Raw genomic sequence first — 13738 nt, 5'->3', positions numbered from 1 at the left:
GGTTATTTTTTTTTTTAAGAAACATGTAAACTTTAGTGGACTAAAACCTAAATTTAAATGGGAAAATTAATGTTTATAGGATAAAATTAAAGATTTTTTTCTTTAGTTATTAGAATTTTAAGCGGGATTAAAGCCAGGTTAGTCAACCCTTAGCTCTACCATTGGTGCTGGTAGAGAAAAAAATGGTATCATACGGTTTTTTGGTGGTGACGGATATTGAACATACTATGTTAATTCTGTAACGTCATAAAACATGTAAAACGTGGTTGACCGTTTTAATGTCAAAATAAATTTGGTTAAAACACATGACAATTAAAAAAATATTGGAACCAATTGTCATGTTATTTAATAGCTGAAGACGAACGACACGAATCAAGACCAAAACATATGAAATTACTCTAATCGAGCTGTGCCGTTAGGGCACGGTTATATTCTAGTGTATCAATAAATTATGAGGTAATTCATGATCATGTTCATTATACATAGGTTGAAAGTTGACCTTGATGAGTTATATTTGATCTCAGTTACTAATAACGAATTCCAAAATTTTCATTCACGTAAAACAAAAAATATAGCCATGAAATATCAAGATACCTTCGAGAAAAATCTAACATAGCCATGAAAAGTATCTAACATATCTTACCTACCCTATAAATAATTTGTTCGACTATTAATGTTAATATATCCTACTTACCCCCTGGAAATAATTCATTCGAATATGAATATTCTAATACCATTATGGGTACTACGTGGGTTGCTTACCTTGCATTCTTTGCACGTCTATTTATACGGGTCCTCCTGTTATCAAAAGAGTAACTAGAAACTAACAAAAAAAGATGTTAGTACCTGTTAGTTTATGCATTGGTACCTTAATAATCATATGCATAACTCACTGGGTTTATAGATGGAGAAACCCCAGATGCAATGGGAAACTTCCTCCCGGTTCTATGGGTTTCCCATTTATTGGCGAAACTCATCGGTTTTTTACACCAACTACTTCGTCTGATATTCCTCCTTTCATGAAAGAAAGAATGGAAAGGTATGAAAACAGTCCACACAAGATAATGAGAGCAGGTTTTGCCTCTTGTTTAGAGGAGGAAATGCAAATTAAATGTTTGTTTTGTCGCTTTATTCTAGACCCCTTCCATAATATATATGTACACTTCATTTCACTGGCTATAATGCTAATATTACCAGATGTTACCTTGCTTTTCAGATATGGTCCCGTTTTCAAAACTAGTTTGGTTCGACAATCTTTCATCGTATCAACAGATCGTGAAGTCAATCACATGATCATGTCCCATCAAGAAGGCCAATCATTTGAATTTTGGTATCCTGAAACTGTTAAAACAATATTAGGGCAAGCAAGTTTATTGACATTAAATGGGTCGATTCATAGGTACATATGGAACATGGTTTTGAGTCTTGTTGGTCCCGAAAGTCTGAAACAAAAGCTGCTCCCTCATATAGTACATGGGGTAAAAAGAAATCTGTTGCTGTGGGGGAATCAGGATACAGTAGATTTGAAAGAAGCCGTATCGAAGGTACAATCATCCGGCATTTATTTCTTCCAAATTTTATCATTTTTCTATACTGTTGAATGAAAATTCTCTGGTCTACTTACTATTACAGATGATATTTGAACTGACCGCAAGGAAACTCATCAGCTACGAATATGATCCAACCAAGCCCTCAGAGAACCTAAGAGAATGTTTTGCTGCATTCAATGAAGGATTGATTTCTTTCCCACTCGACATTCCTGGGACGGCGTACCACAAATGCTTACAGGTAAATGGTAAACTTTTTTTTTTTCCGGAAAAGAGGCTACCTCATATATATTGATAGTGCTCCGATTTAAAATCGGGATCGATTACAAGATTGACCAGAAGGTAAATGGTAAACTTGAATCCTTCAGGCGCCCGATATGACCATCTTGGGCATCTGCATAAGTTCTTAATTTTCTGGTGTTGGGTTTTGAAGGGGTCGCAAGCACGCAATGAAGATCCTGAAAGCTATGCTACAAGAGAGACGAAAAATACCTAAAAGTTGTCCAGAAGATTTCTTTGATCATGTCCTGGATGAATTGAAGAATGAAGGAACAAAGCTAACCGAAGCAATTGGATTAGACTTGATGTTTTTGCTTCTCTTTGCCAGCTTAAAGACAACTTCTATATCAACAACTTTTGCCAATAAGTTACTTACAGAGAACCCTGCAGTGTTGGAAGAATTAACGGTGCGTGAAACTGAACTTTTCAGAGCAGCACCCATATTTTATTTGTATTTTCAACTCACGTGATTATAACTTGGTTCATGGTCACTTATCAGGAAGAAAAACATGATGCAATCATCCGTAGTAGAAAAAACGAAGATGCACAACTCACATGGAAAGAATACAAATCAACGAAATTCACAATTAAGGTAGCTAAGTTGAGAAGTTAAAATGTTACGGCGCATTTACTAGTTGAACTTTTCGAATTTTTTAGTATATGCTCACTAGTTTCAACAAAATTGCAGGTTATTAATGAGTCAGTGAGACTGGCAAATATTGTTCCTGGAGTTTTCAGAAAAGCATTGAAAGATGTACATATAAAGGGTGAGTTTCCAGCTAATTAAATTCCAAATTTGGCTAATAACAAAGATTATAACATCGTTCACATGGCTCCTGACAGGATACACAATACCAGCAGGGTGGGCTGTCATGCTATGCATTCCGTCAGTGCATCTGAATCCTTCCGAGTACAAAGATCCCCTTGAATTCAATCCACATAGATGGGATGTGAGTATATAGATAGTCAACTTACTCAGTCTCTGTCTGTGTGTTTTTGTGTGTGTGTGTGTGATTCTCTCTCGTATTTAAACGACAAGATAAATTTTCAACAGGGTGTGGAGTTAAATGGAGGAACAAAAGATTTCATGGCTTTTGGAGCTGGTCAGAGATTTTGTGTTGGAACAGACTTTGCTAAGCTTCAGATGGCTGTTTTCCTTCATTTCTTGGTTACGAAATACAAGTACATATAGTTTAGCCTCTATTTACATTTGTGTATGTTCATGTCTAGGAGACAAACTAGAGGAACTCGATACATATTAATTCCGTTCGGTTTTCAGGTGGAAAACAATCAAAGGAGGAGATATTACCCGGATTCCTGGTGTAACATTTCCAAATGGTTTTCACATTAAAATCTCAGAAAAGAATACCTGAAATTATGTACGGGTTATTCGTTGATGCAGTTCAGAGACTGTGCCCAAGAAAGCAATGTGTTTGTTTTGCAATTGAACTTATTAAAATTATGTACTTTTAATAAGATCTGACTCAGTTCAGAGATTGTGCACGTAAATTAGCAGTGTGGTTTGTAAGAGTACACATGATTGCGCGAGGGTAGGGTATACGTACGTTTTTCTTCTTTTGGGGCTACTGTCATGTAACAGCTTCGTGTTATGGTCGTTGTTTGTTCCCAAAATGCTTCCTACCCTCCTCTCTGTCTGTCCTTGTATCTGTATTCATATATATATAAGGCAGTCATGACTCTGTGCTCTTGTTTTATTATCGAAATAATATTTCTTCTCAACTATTACATGGATGGTGTTCCGCTGCTGATTCTCTTTAGTATCTGAATTTTTTTTAATTCTTAAGACCTGGAGATCCTTACATTGCCAGCATCAAATTTGGTGTAAATCTAATGACATGCTCGTCTCCCATCTTCAAACATCTCTATCACGGATGCTCAACTCCATGGTTTCCCACCTACATCATAAACTCTAATTGTTACTTAGTGGGAAATTCCTAATAATTAGTAAGACATTGTTATCATGGTAAGTCAAACTGTTGACCAAAGTCAATAATTTTGGTCTTTCCCATTAGGAAAAGAAATTCCCCCAAAGTACCTATTATAACACCTGCCCTTTATTCCTCCTAAGACCCGGTCTGTTTCTTCAGACTCAAAATCTACACCAGTTTTTTACATCTCTCTTTTTTAACCTGGCATTTTTAGGAGCCACTCAAAAGAATTTAGGGGCCAACAATAAAACAAAAAAGGCCACACAAACGTAAAATGTATCCAACCCTTATCTCGCATAATTCGTAATGGCAAAATTGCCCTTACATAATCGGAAGATAATATGACATTTTTATCCTCCGAATGCATTCGGTAGACAAAATATTACCCAGACTCCCGATTGTAATCAGTGCAGTATTAGAATGATTTTGCACTTGTAGTATTCGGAAGATATATCATTTGCAAAAATCTCCGAATATGTGTTGGCAAACCTTCTATAACGGCATTTGGAACCACCTAGAGCCATGGCATGGTTGGTTTGGAACCTGTTACATTTGGAAGATATGTAATATACATAAATTCCCGAATATACGATGGCCCAAAAATTAAAAATTTCGAAAAACCTAAAATTTTCTAGTTTTGCACTTGTAGTATTCGGAAAATATATCATTTGAAAAAAATCTCCGAATGTGTGTTGGCTAACCTTCTATAACGTCCTTTGGAACCACCTAGAACCATGGCACGGTTGGTTTTGAACCTGTCACATTCGGAAGATATTTAATATACATAAATTCCCGAATATACGATGGCCCAAAATTCAGAAATTTCGAAAAACTAAAATTTTCTAGTTTTGCACTTGTAGTATTCGGAAAATATATCATTTGAAAAAATCTTCGAATGTGTGTTGGCTAACCTTATATAACGGCCTTTGGAACCACCTAGAGCCATGGCATGGTTGGTTTTGAACCTGTCACATTCGGAAGATATTTAATATACATAAATTCCCGAATATACGATGGCCCAAAATTCAGAAATTTCGAAAAACTAAAATTTTCTAGTTTTGCACTTGTAGTATTCGGAAAATATATCATTTGAAAAAATCTTCGAATGTGTGTTGGCTAACCTTATATAACGGCCTTTGGAACCACCTAGAGCCATGGCATGGTTGGTTTTGAACCTGTCACATTCGGAAGATATTTAATATACATAAATTCCAGAATATACGACAGCCCAAAAATCAGAAATTTTGAAAAACCTAAAATTTTCTAGTTTTGCACTTGTAGTATTCGGAAAATATATCATTTGAAAAAAATCTCCGAATGTGTGTTGGCTAACCTTCTATAACGTCCTTTGGAACCACCTAGAACCATGACATGGTTGGTTTTGAACCTATTACATTCGGAAGATATGTAATATACATCAACTCCGAACATACGATGGCCCAAAAATCAGAAATTTTGAAAAACATAAAATTTTCTAGTTTTGCATTGTAGTATTCGGAAGATATATCATTTACAAAAATCTCCGAATGTGTGTAGGCTAACCTTCTATAACGGCCTTTGGAACCATCTAGAGCCATGACATAGTTGGTTTTGAACCTATTCACATTTGGAAGATATGTGATATACATCAACTCCCGAATATAGGACGGCCCTAAAATCAGAAATTTTGAAAAACGTAAAACTTTCTTGTTTTGCATTGTAGCAATATGAAGATATATCATTTGTAAAAATCTCCGAATATGTGTAGGCTAACCTTCTCTAACGGACTTTGGAACCATCTAGAGCCATGGCATGGTTGGTTTTGAACCTGTTTACATTCGGTAGATATTTAATATATATAAACTCCCAAATATATGATGGCCCAAAAATCAGAAATTTCGAAAAACCTAAAATTTTCTAGTTTTGCATTGTAGTATTCGGAAGATATATCATTTGCAAAAATCTCCGAATATGTGTAGGATAACCTTCTAAAACGGCCTTTGGAACCATCTAGAGCCATAGTTGCCATTGGTGTTTTACTTGTAATAATCGGAAGATATTGCATTTGCATAAACTTCTGAATATATGTTGGTTAATCGGAAGACTTTAATAATATTTGATACCGAATGATATATGGCCCCAATGATATTTCGGTTTCAACATTTTACAATCGGAAGAATAGGATATTATATTCTCTTCCGAATATATACTGGCCCCAAAATGAGATTTTGTCTAAATCAATATATTCGGAAGTCAAAAAAGTCTTTAACCTACCGATTATATCTATTTTATTCACAGGAAGATATTAGAAACAATATTCGGAAGTTAATCTATAACTCTATCTCCCGAATATTATTGATTTTCTTGAGAAATGAAGAACATGACTACATTCGAGAGTTAAAAATCATGCATATCTTCCGAATCTGGAAAAAACAAAAAATCCTAATAATTTTTTTTTCGATTCGTCGAATTAAAGCGACAGAAACCCAAAAAGATATAGAATCTTATCTAATTGGGGTCATTTGAAGTTGCCGGAGTGTTTGGCTATAAGATTCGCCACCACCAACTACATCCGTGGCTTCGCGTTCGTCGCGTTCTTCGTGCTTTTCGTCATTTTCAGCGACAATCTCTTTATTTCTTGCTAAAATCCCAGCATTTGGATCGATACCGCGAGCAACGTTTTTAGTTTTAGCTCCTTGGGGTTCGTTACCCTTACCCATGATTTAGGAAAATTATTTGACGAATCGACGTTATTTTATTTGACGATTCACGACAACGACGATGAATTGAAGAAGAAAAGTTGAAATGAAGAAAATTGAAATCAAATTTTAGTTTTTATTTTTTCTTGAAAGGCATTAAAGTAACTTCAAAATCCTATAAGGTGTCCCTTAGCTAGTGTCCTTATATGGATATAAATTAATGGCCCTAAATCCTTTTGAGTGGCCTCTAAAAATACGAGGCTTTTTAAGTCCTCTTTATTCATTGTTAGTTACATCTGAATTCCACATATTAATAGCCGTGAAATGTCTGAACCCTGTATGTAATTTCAAATTTTGTTTTTTCTTTAGAGTTTGATTCTGGAGATTAAAAGCTTAGTTATGTGTTCCAAGTTGCCTTATTTACATCTGCTTATCACCTGTTCGATGAAATGTCTCAGTAAATGACTTGTGAATTTCTTTATATCGAAGCTTTCATTCTTCTTTGTATTGCATCAAAGCTTAGTTATGTTTTCCAAGTTGCCTTATTCACATCTGCTTATAACATGTTCTATGAAATGACCCAGTAATGGCTTATGAATTTATTTAAGCTTTCATTCTTCTTTGTGTCGCATCATCTCCTCAGCTCATTTAGCTTCAGAATTAACATCTTTTGTATCTGTATCTGTTCTTTAGATTTCATGATGGAGGAAAAGCTGCTAGCATTATCATTATCAAAAACAAGATAAGGATCAGATGATGGACAAAGTGACAATCGACTTCCACCAGTCCCTAGTGTAGCACCATGCATGGCTTGTTATCCCATTTGCAAAAGGTATGAAAAAACAAGCTTTTTACCATCCTTGTGAACTCAAAAGCAGAACACATTACAAATCCATACAAGAATTGAACGGGAAAAGGTTTTGGCAGAAAAATTCTCACCGAGGTTGGTTAGTTATTGTTTGTCATGACAGAAGATATGATTACAATGATGAAAACTCATTACCAGCAAACTCAAAGTTTGGTGACTGCTTTCTCTGAAATCCTATAACTTTGAAGATTTTTCGTTTACCTTCTATATTCTGTTTTCTATCTAAGTATAACCTTATTATGGATTGTGCATTAGTACTGAAGAAGTTAATGATTCTATGGTTTACTTCATCTTTTTGCGTCGAGATAAATTGGAGGGTGGAATTCGTGATCGACATGTGCTTGTATACGAGCATCTCCAACAATAGGTCAAAAAAGTCCTACGTGGATGTCATTATTAGACCTTAATTTATTTAGATTTGATCCCTGGATCTTAATAAGACCTTTTCATACTAAAACTTATCTCTGGTAGTTAAAGGTTTTACCATATTTGGATTTAGATAACATTAAAAAAATAATATTTAGCTTGATTTCATTTTAAATATTATTTTTTTAAAATAAAATTGATGACATGGAATTAGTTAGGGGTCATCTCGAAGGTGTAGTTAAGACTTTCTTTAACACCTTCACATTTAATATTTGGTCCCTCCTAATTTGTAGGACATAATCATTGGAGATGCATTTATACTAAATGGGGGTCTAAAATCCTATGTGTCATCGAAATAAATTAAATTCACCGTATGTTGGAGATGCTCTAAGAGAACAGCAATGGTGTGAAAGTGAATTGTATGGAGATGATTTTGATGATATTGTATTTCCTTTTGGATCACTTGTACCTGTGCATCAAGGTAAGTTACATGCTATGGGTACCCATGGCCATCACCTAGAGATCGAAAAACAACAAGACAAAACGTTAGTCATAAGACAATACAACACAAGTACCGACAACTTTTATCAACATGAAGGCTCTGGGCCAAGTTCTCATGCTCATTATGTGGAAATTTGTGATGAAATCTATAGATTTGATTTGAATTTCAGCCGTGATGTAGTCACCTCAGTAGAAATTTTCAAGTTGGATTTTACGTTAATGGGGTGGGTAGAGGTCAATAGTTTAGGTGATCATGTTGTGTTTCTCAGCCCTTGCACACACTTTTCCTGTTCTGCAGCAAAAATGGGTTTCACAAGAGGTTGTGTTTATTACTTACTTCACGAAGATAAGAATTTCTACATGTTTGACGTAGAAGATAACTGTATTAAGATTGTCTCGCCTTGTATTATGAAGTGTGCAATGCCATTATATACGTCTTCCTGGTTGATGATACCTGCAACTGATATCACTGTGGAAAGAAAGACAGCTATAGAAGATTGGTGTCGTGAAGTGAAAGAAGAGGAAGAGGATCATAAACAGGAACAACTGTATGAAACAGTAGTAGCATGCGAAGAAACAAATTCTTCGATTATTATATCTGAAAACCATAGCATTTTAGATGTTCTATCAACTTTACTGCATCCTGTGGATTTCATACACTTTCGTAGTACCTGTAAAGCAATACAATCAAAGTTCCCTGCAAGAAGCTGGAGATCGTCTTCAACTCTAACCAAAACAGCTACCTATTTATCTCCATGGCTGGTTTTCTCAAAAGATAAGGATACTGTCTTCAGTTTTGTAAACCCAGAGCATAAAAATGAGAAATACTTCTTGAGCTTGTCTGAACTGCTAATCGGTGCTATGATACGGTTTTCAAAAGATGGCTGGCTTCTGATGTCTAAAGGTAAACATCATATTCTTCTACTATCCCTTCACAAGAGAGACCATCAAGCTTCCGGATTTGCCTGATAAAAGATGGTACAACTTCGGGGGCATATCATTCTCATGGTTGCCAACTTCTCCTGATTGTACAGTTTTTGCAATCTCGAATTCAGCACCTAATGAAATTACTATTGCCACTATCAAACGGGGAAATAATAGTTGGACGTTTCATCATGTCCCTGCACAAGGTAATGATGAACCAGGGATGAGTTCATGTTTCAACAGTCCTGTTTTCTGCCATGGAGCTTTCCGTTGTTTAGATTATAATGGAACTTTAAGAAGTTTCAATCCTGATGGACCTATATGTAGAGTCATAACATCTCCAGGAATGTTTACCAAGGACTACCCAAGTTTCCTGGTGAAGTGCGACGGAGACCTTATATTAGTGAGTTTACATCTACCATTTTGGGAAATCCATTAAGATTTTTAGACTAGATTCCATGAAACAAGAGTGGGTAAAAGTTGAAAATTTGGGAAGCACAAGTTGTTTGTCAGTTATACTTCAAGCCTCTCAGCAATTGCTCCTCCAAACAGTCAGATGGAGAACAAAATCTACTTCTCAAGATTGCATGGAGAAGGGATATCATTCTACTCGTTCGATACAGGTAAGTACCATAGTACTAGTGCGAGTCGATATTCTGCTGAAGGTTTTTATGACTCGGATGAATACATAAATTGCAGTTGGATTGAGCCTAATTGGTCAACCTCTACTGTTCAAAAGCTTGACTGGCTAAGTTAGCTTAAGCAATTATTACCAGTATCTTTTTGAATTAAGTTTCAAACAATATACCCTGTGACATTTCAGTAGCGCTAAATTTTTGTCATCTGTATTAATTGTTCGTGATGTATCCGCTGATTCACTTTGCCATCTTATCTTTATCTTATCTTACTAATATAAAGAAAAGACCCAATTGTTTGGGGAAGACTTATTTTGGTGAAGTTTTTTTATAATTCTCAATATGGCCTTTGATTATGAAATCTAAAAATGAAAATGACAAGCTATAGAAGATAATAATAAAAGAGTGCAAAGGGTGAATTTGTAACACGCTAACGAAATGGTCCGAGGTTCGATTTCGAGTGACCTCAGTTTTGGTGACACTTTTTTTTTCTTCAATTTTTCCTATTCTTCTAGCGAATTATAACACGAGCAGTTGAGAATAATTTTAAATCTCGACTCTACCGGTCCCCTCTTTTCCCCTGAACACCTCCACCGTGAATAGAGTTCAAACATCACCACCACTGTTACCAGCGTCGCCAACGTATCAGCTCCACCATCACCACCGCTGTAAACAGCACCCCCACCGTAATCAACACCTCCGCCAACTTCCATTAAAATCAAAATTAAAAAGTTTCAATTTTTTCAATTTTAACCCGGATGCTTACCGTACAGAGTCCTTCACCAGCGCCACTACCATATCAGCAGCGCCACCAACCCGGATGCCTAAAATAACCAACGATTAACAGTCACCCATTCTGCAAATTTTCAACGAATCAACCTCAAGTTCTAACTTATTTGAAATTCGAAAAAATGAAATTTTGATTTTTTGTGAAACCAACAAATTAATTTACTTACAGCAATCGATTACTTCAATTCCATACATGCCCATTCATGTTTTCACTCAGTTCGGTACCCAATTAGCTAGTGGTGATGGTATTAGTGTGAGTGAAGCAGGTAAAACAAAACAACCCTGATCTTGAAATCCTTTCAAAGCCTTCATCTCCTCAAGCAGAGAGTAGTGAGCTGTATACCTATTTTCATCAACCCAATTGTTCCTGTCATTGTTGTCTCAATATTCAAACACTTCATTCGATTGATCAAGTTACACAAATTTGTTCAACTAATCTGATGCTTGCTTAAAAAAAAAAAAAACACACACACACGAATACGATGCTTTAGGAGTATTTGAATCTTTGGGTATTAATTAGTAGTCTCAGATATTGTCTCGAGATCGAGACAAAGATAGAAAAGAGAACAGAATATGAACAAGTGGGGGAGAAGACGGATTTAAGGTTTCAACTTTCACGACGTTACCTTGCTTACTTTTTATTTTTTTTTGGAGAAAAAAAAATTAAACAAAATCAGTAAAAATGAACAGCATCACGACACCAAAATCATGCGATGTGTCATGCTAAAGACACGTTTCAAATGTTTCATGGTGAAGACACCACAGCACTAAAAAATTGTGGGAAAAGGAATTATTTCCATTAAATTTTTTATCCAAGTCGTATATCAAACAATAAGTTTGAGTGAGATTTTTTTTTTTTGTTTAAATCTATAAGCAAAAATAATGAGGTAAGTAATTAAGTTTGCTCTTAGGCATACTTTTACGTGGCGTTTTTAGGGGCCATCCCAAAGGATTTAGGGGCCATCAATTTATACCCAGCCAAAGACTCTAGTTAAGGGGTATCCTATATGATATTGAAGTTACATAAATGCCCTTCTGGTAAAACTGTATAAAAACCAAATCAAAAACAATTCTACTCATTTAAACTCTTCTTCTTCCAGTTTCATATTATCTTCCGATTGTGGAAGAAAAAAAAAATTTCCTCGTTCAACCGAAACATCGCCGCAAATCGTAAAATCAAAACATCGTCGATTCGATTATAAAACAATGGATAAGAGAAATGAAAACCCACAGACCTAGAACCAAAAATGTTGCTCGGGGTATCGATCCAAACATTGGAATTTTAGCAAGAAATAAAGAAATTCTTGCTGCAAATGAAGAAGAACGCGAAGAACAAGTACCCGGCAATGTAGTCGGTGGTGGCGATTCCGAGACTCAAACACTTCGTCAACTTCAAATGGCCCCAATTAGGTAAGAATCTATCATTTTTGGGGTTTATTTCGCTTTAATTCGTCGAATCGAGAAAAAAAAATTCTAGGGTTTTCGGTTATTTATCCAGATTCGGACGATATGCATGCTCATTTACTTCCGAATGTAGTCGTGTTCTTCATTTTTCAAGAACATCGACAGTATTCGGGAGAAAGATTTGATGATTATCTGCCGAATATTGGTGGCCATATCTTCCTGGATACAAACTGCTAATAATCGGTAGTTTAATGAATTTTTTGGCTACCGAATATATTTAAGTAGACACAAAGTATTCGGAAGAACACTCACTACCGAATGTATATATTGAAAAAATCTCAAAATTTATGATATAGGAAAAATCCCATTTTGGGGCCAGTATTTATTCGGAAGTCAATATAATGTTTTATACCTCTGATTGTGTAGGATAAAATTTTAGAGTTTCTGAACTCCAGTTGATGAATATTCGGTTGTAAACGTGTTTAGTTATATTCCGATTGTTTTTCATTCGGAAAAAATATGTGTCTTCTTACTTCCGAATTTGTACATTCGGGTTATAGAGGTGCACTTTTTCTTCCGATTGTGTAGGATGAAAAATTTACAGCTTTGGAACTCCAATTGATGTATATTCGGTTGCAAATATGTTTAATTAGCTTCCGATTGTTTTGTATTCGGGAACAATATGTGTCTTCTTACGTCCGAATGTGTACATTCGGGTTATATTTCCATACTTTGTCTTCCGATTGTATAGTTTGTAAATATTGTTCCTTTCTTTGTTGTTTAGACAAAGTCGAGAAGGGAGGAAGAAAGTGACAGCTAGTGCTAGGAGGGAAAGGAGTGCCAAAGATAATTCAGGTGCTCAACAAAGCGAACAAGAACAAAGCAGTCAACAAGGAGTGCAACCAACTGTTGAACAACAAGGCAGTGAACAAGGGGTGCGACCAAGTGTTGAACAAGCCGCTCAACAAAGTGCAGGACCAAGTGTTGAACCAGTTGATCCAGTGGCAAGAGTATAAGAAGAAGGACAACCAAGTGGTACCCAAAAAGCCAAAAAAGGAAAAGATGTTGTAAGGAAGGATATTGCTAAGAAAGCATCACATCTTGTCCCTCAGCACTTGAAGAAGAAGGGTATTCCAGCAGGCACAATCCTTGGACTACCAGCGGATGGAGGAAAATTGCTATTTGGATACAAAGACTCATGGGCCAGAGAAATATATGAAACCGAGGTAATAAAATTACTATTTTTTATTAATGTATTGTCTATGTGTTATATCGTAATACTTGTATTAATAGGATCATCAAGATGCGGTCCGTCTACTCAAACCTACCGCCGCACCAACAAAACTGCTTGCGTGGCCTTTATCCGGTGAATGTGAAAGGTTCAAGACAATTGTTGCCAACTCGGGGTTAGCTAATGTCGCCGAGAATTCATTGTTGGAACATGATCGTGTGGCCATATCGGCGTTCGTGAAGAGAATGTATCCTGAGACCGATACTTTCCATATGCCGTTTGGGGAGATGACGATCACCCCGGATGATGTTGTGCAGATTCTTAACCTTCCCGACCAAGGCACAGCTGTGAAGTTTAACTACACAAAGCAGTTAAGTTGGGCACAACTTTATTCTCTAACTAACAAGTGCTTAGGTTGGGATGAAGAGACAACAACAGCAGAGTTTAGGAGGCATGCAAGTTACAGAACAAGACAGATCAACATTACAGCTTTGATGAATATGTTTCGAGGCACCTTGGAGAAGGAAAAGAATGGAACGTTAACTGATGAGCAAGTGAACCACGCTG

The 13738-nt window shown here is 36.1% G+C and overlaps 1 protein-coding gene across 1 annotated transcript; it reads left to right on the top strand.

The window, feature by feature from the left end:
- Window positions 1–836: 836 nt before the first annotated feature.
- Window positions 837–3245, top strand: LOC113350993 (cytochrome P450 87A3-like). The gene is made up of 9 exons (XM_026595081.1): window positions 837–1039; window positions 1217–1544; window positions 1633–1787; window positions 1981–2233; window positions 2326–2418; window positions 2515–2593; window positions 2670–2776; window positions 2881–3008; window positions 3106–3245. The coding sequence occupies exons 1-9, from the start codon at window positions 837–839 to the stop codon at window positions 3197–3199; spliced, it is 1440 nt and encodes a 479-aa protein (XP_026450866.1). The 3' UTR covers window positions 3200–3245.
- The last annotated feature ends 10493 nt before the right edge of the window (window positions 3246–13738 follow it).

Source organism: Papaver somniferum, chromosome 2 (genome assembly GCF_003573695.1).
Source record: "Papaver somniferum cultivar HN1 chromosome 2, ASM357369v1, whole genome shotgun sequence".
Taxonomy (NCBI): domain Eukaryota; kingdom Viridiplantae; phylum Streptophyta; class Magnoliopsida; order Ranunculales; family Papaveraceae; genus Papaver; species Papaver somniferum.
Note: the sequence above shows the minus strand (reverse complement) of the source record. Positions and strands in the feature narration are given on the sequence as shown.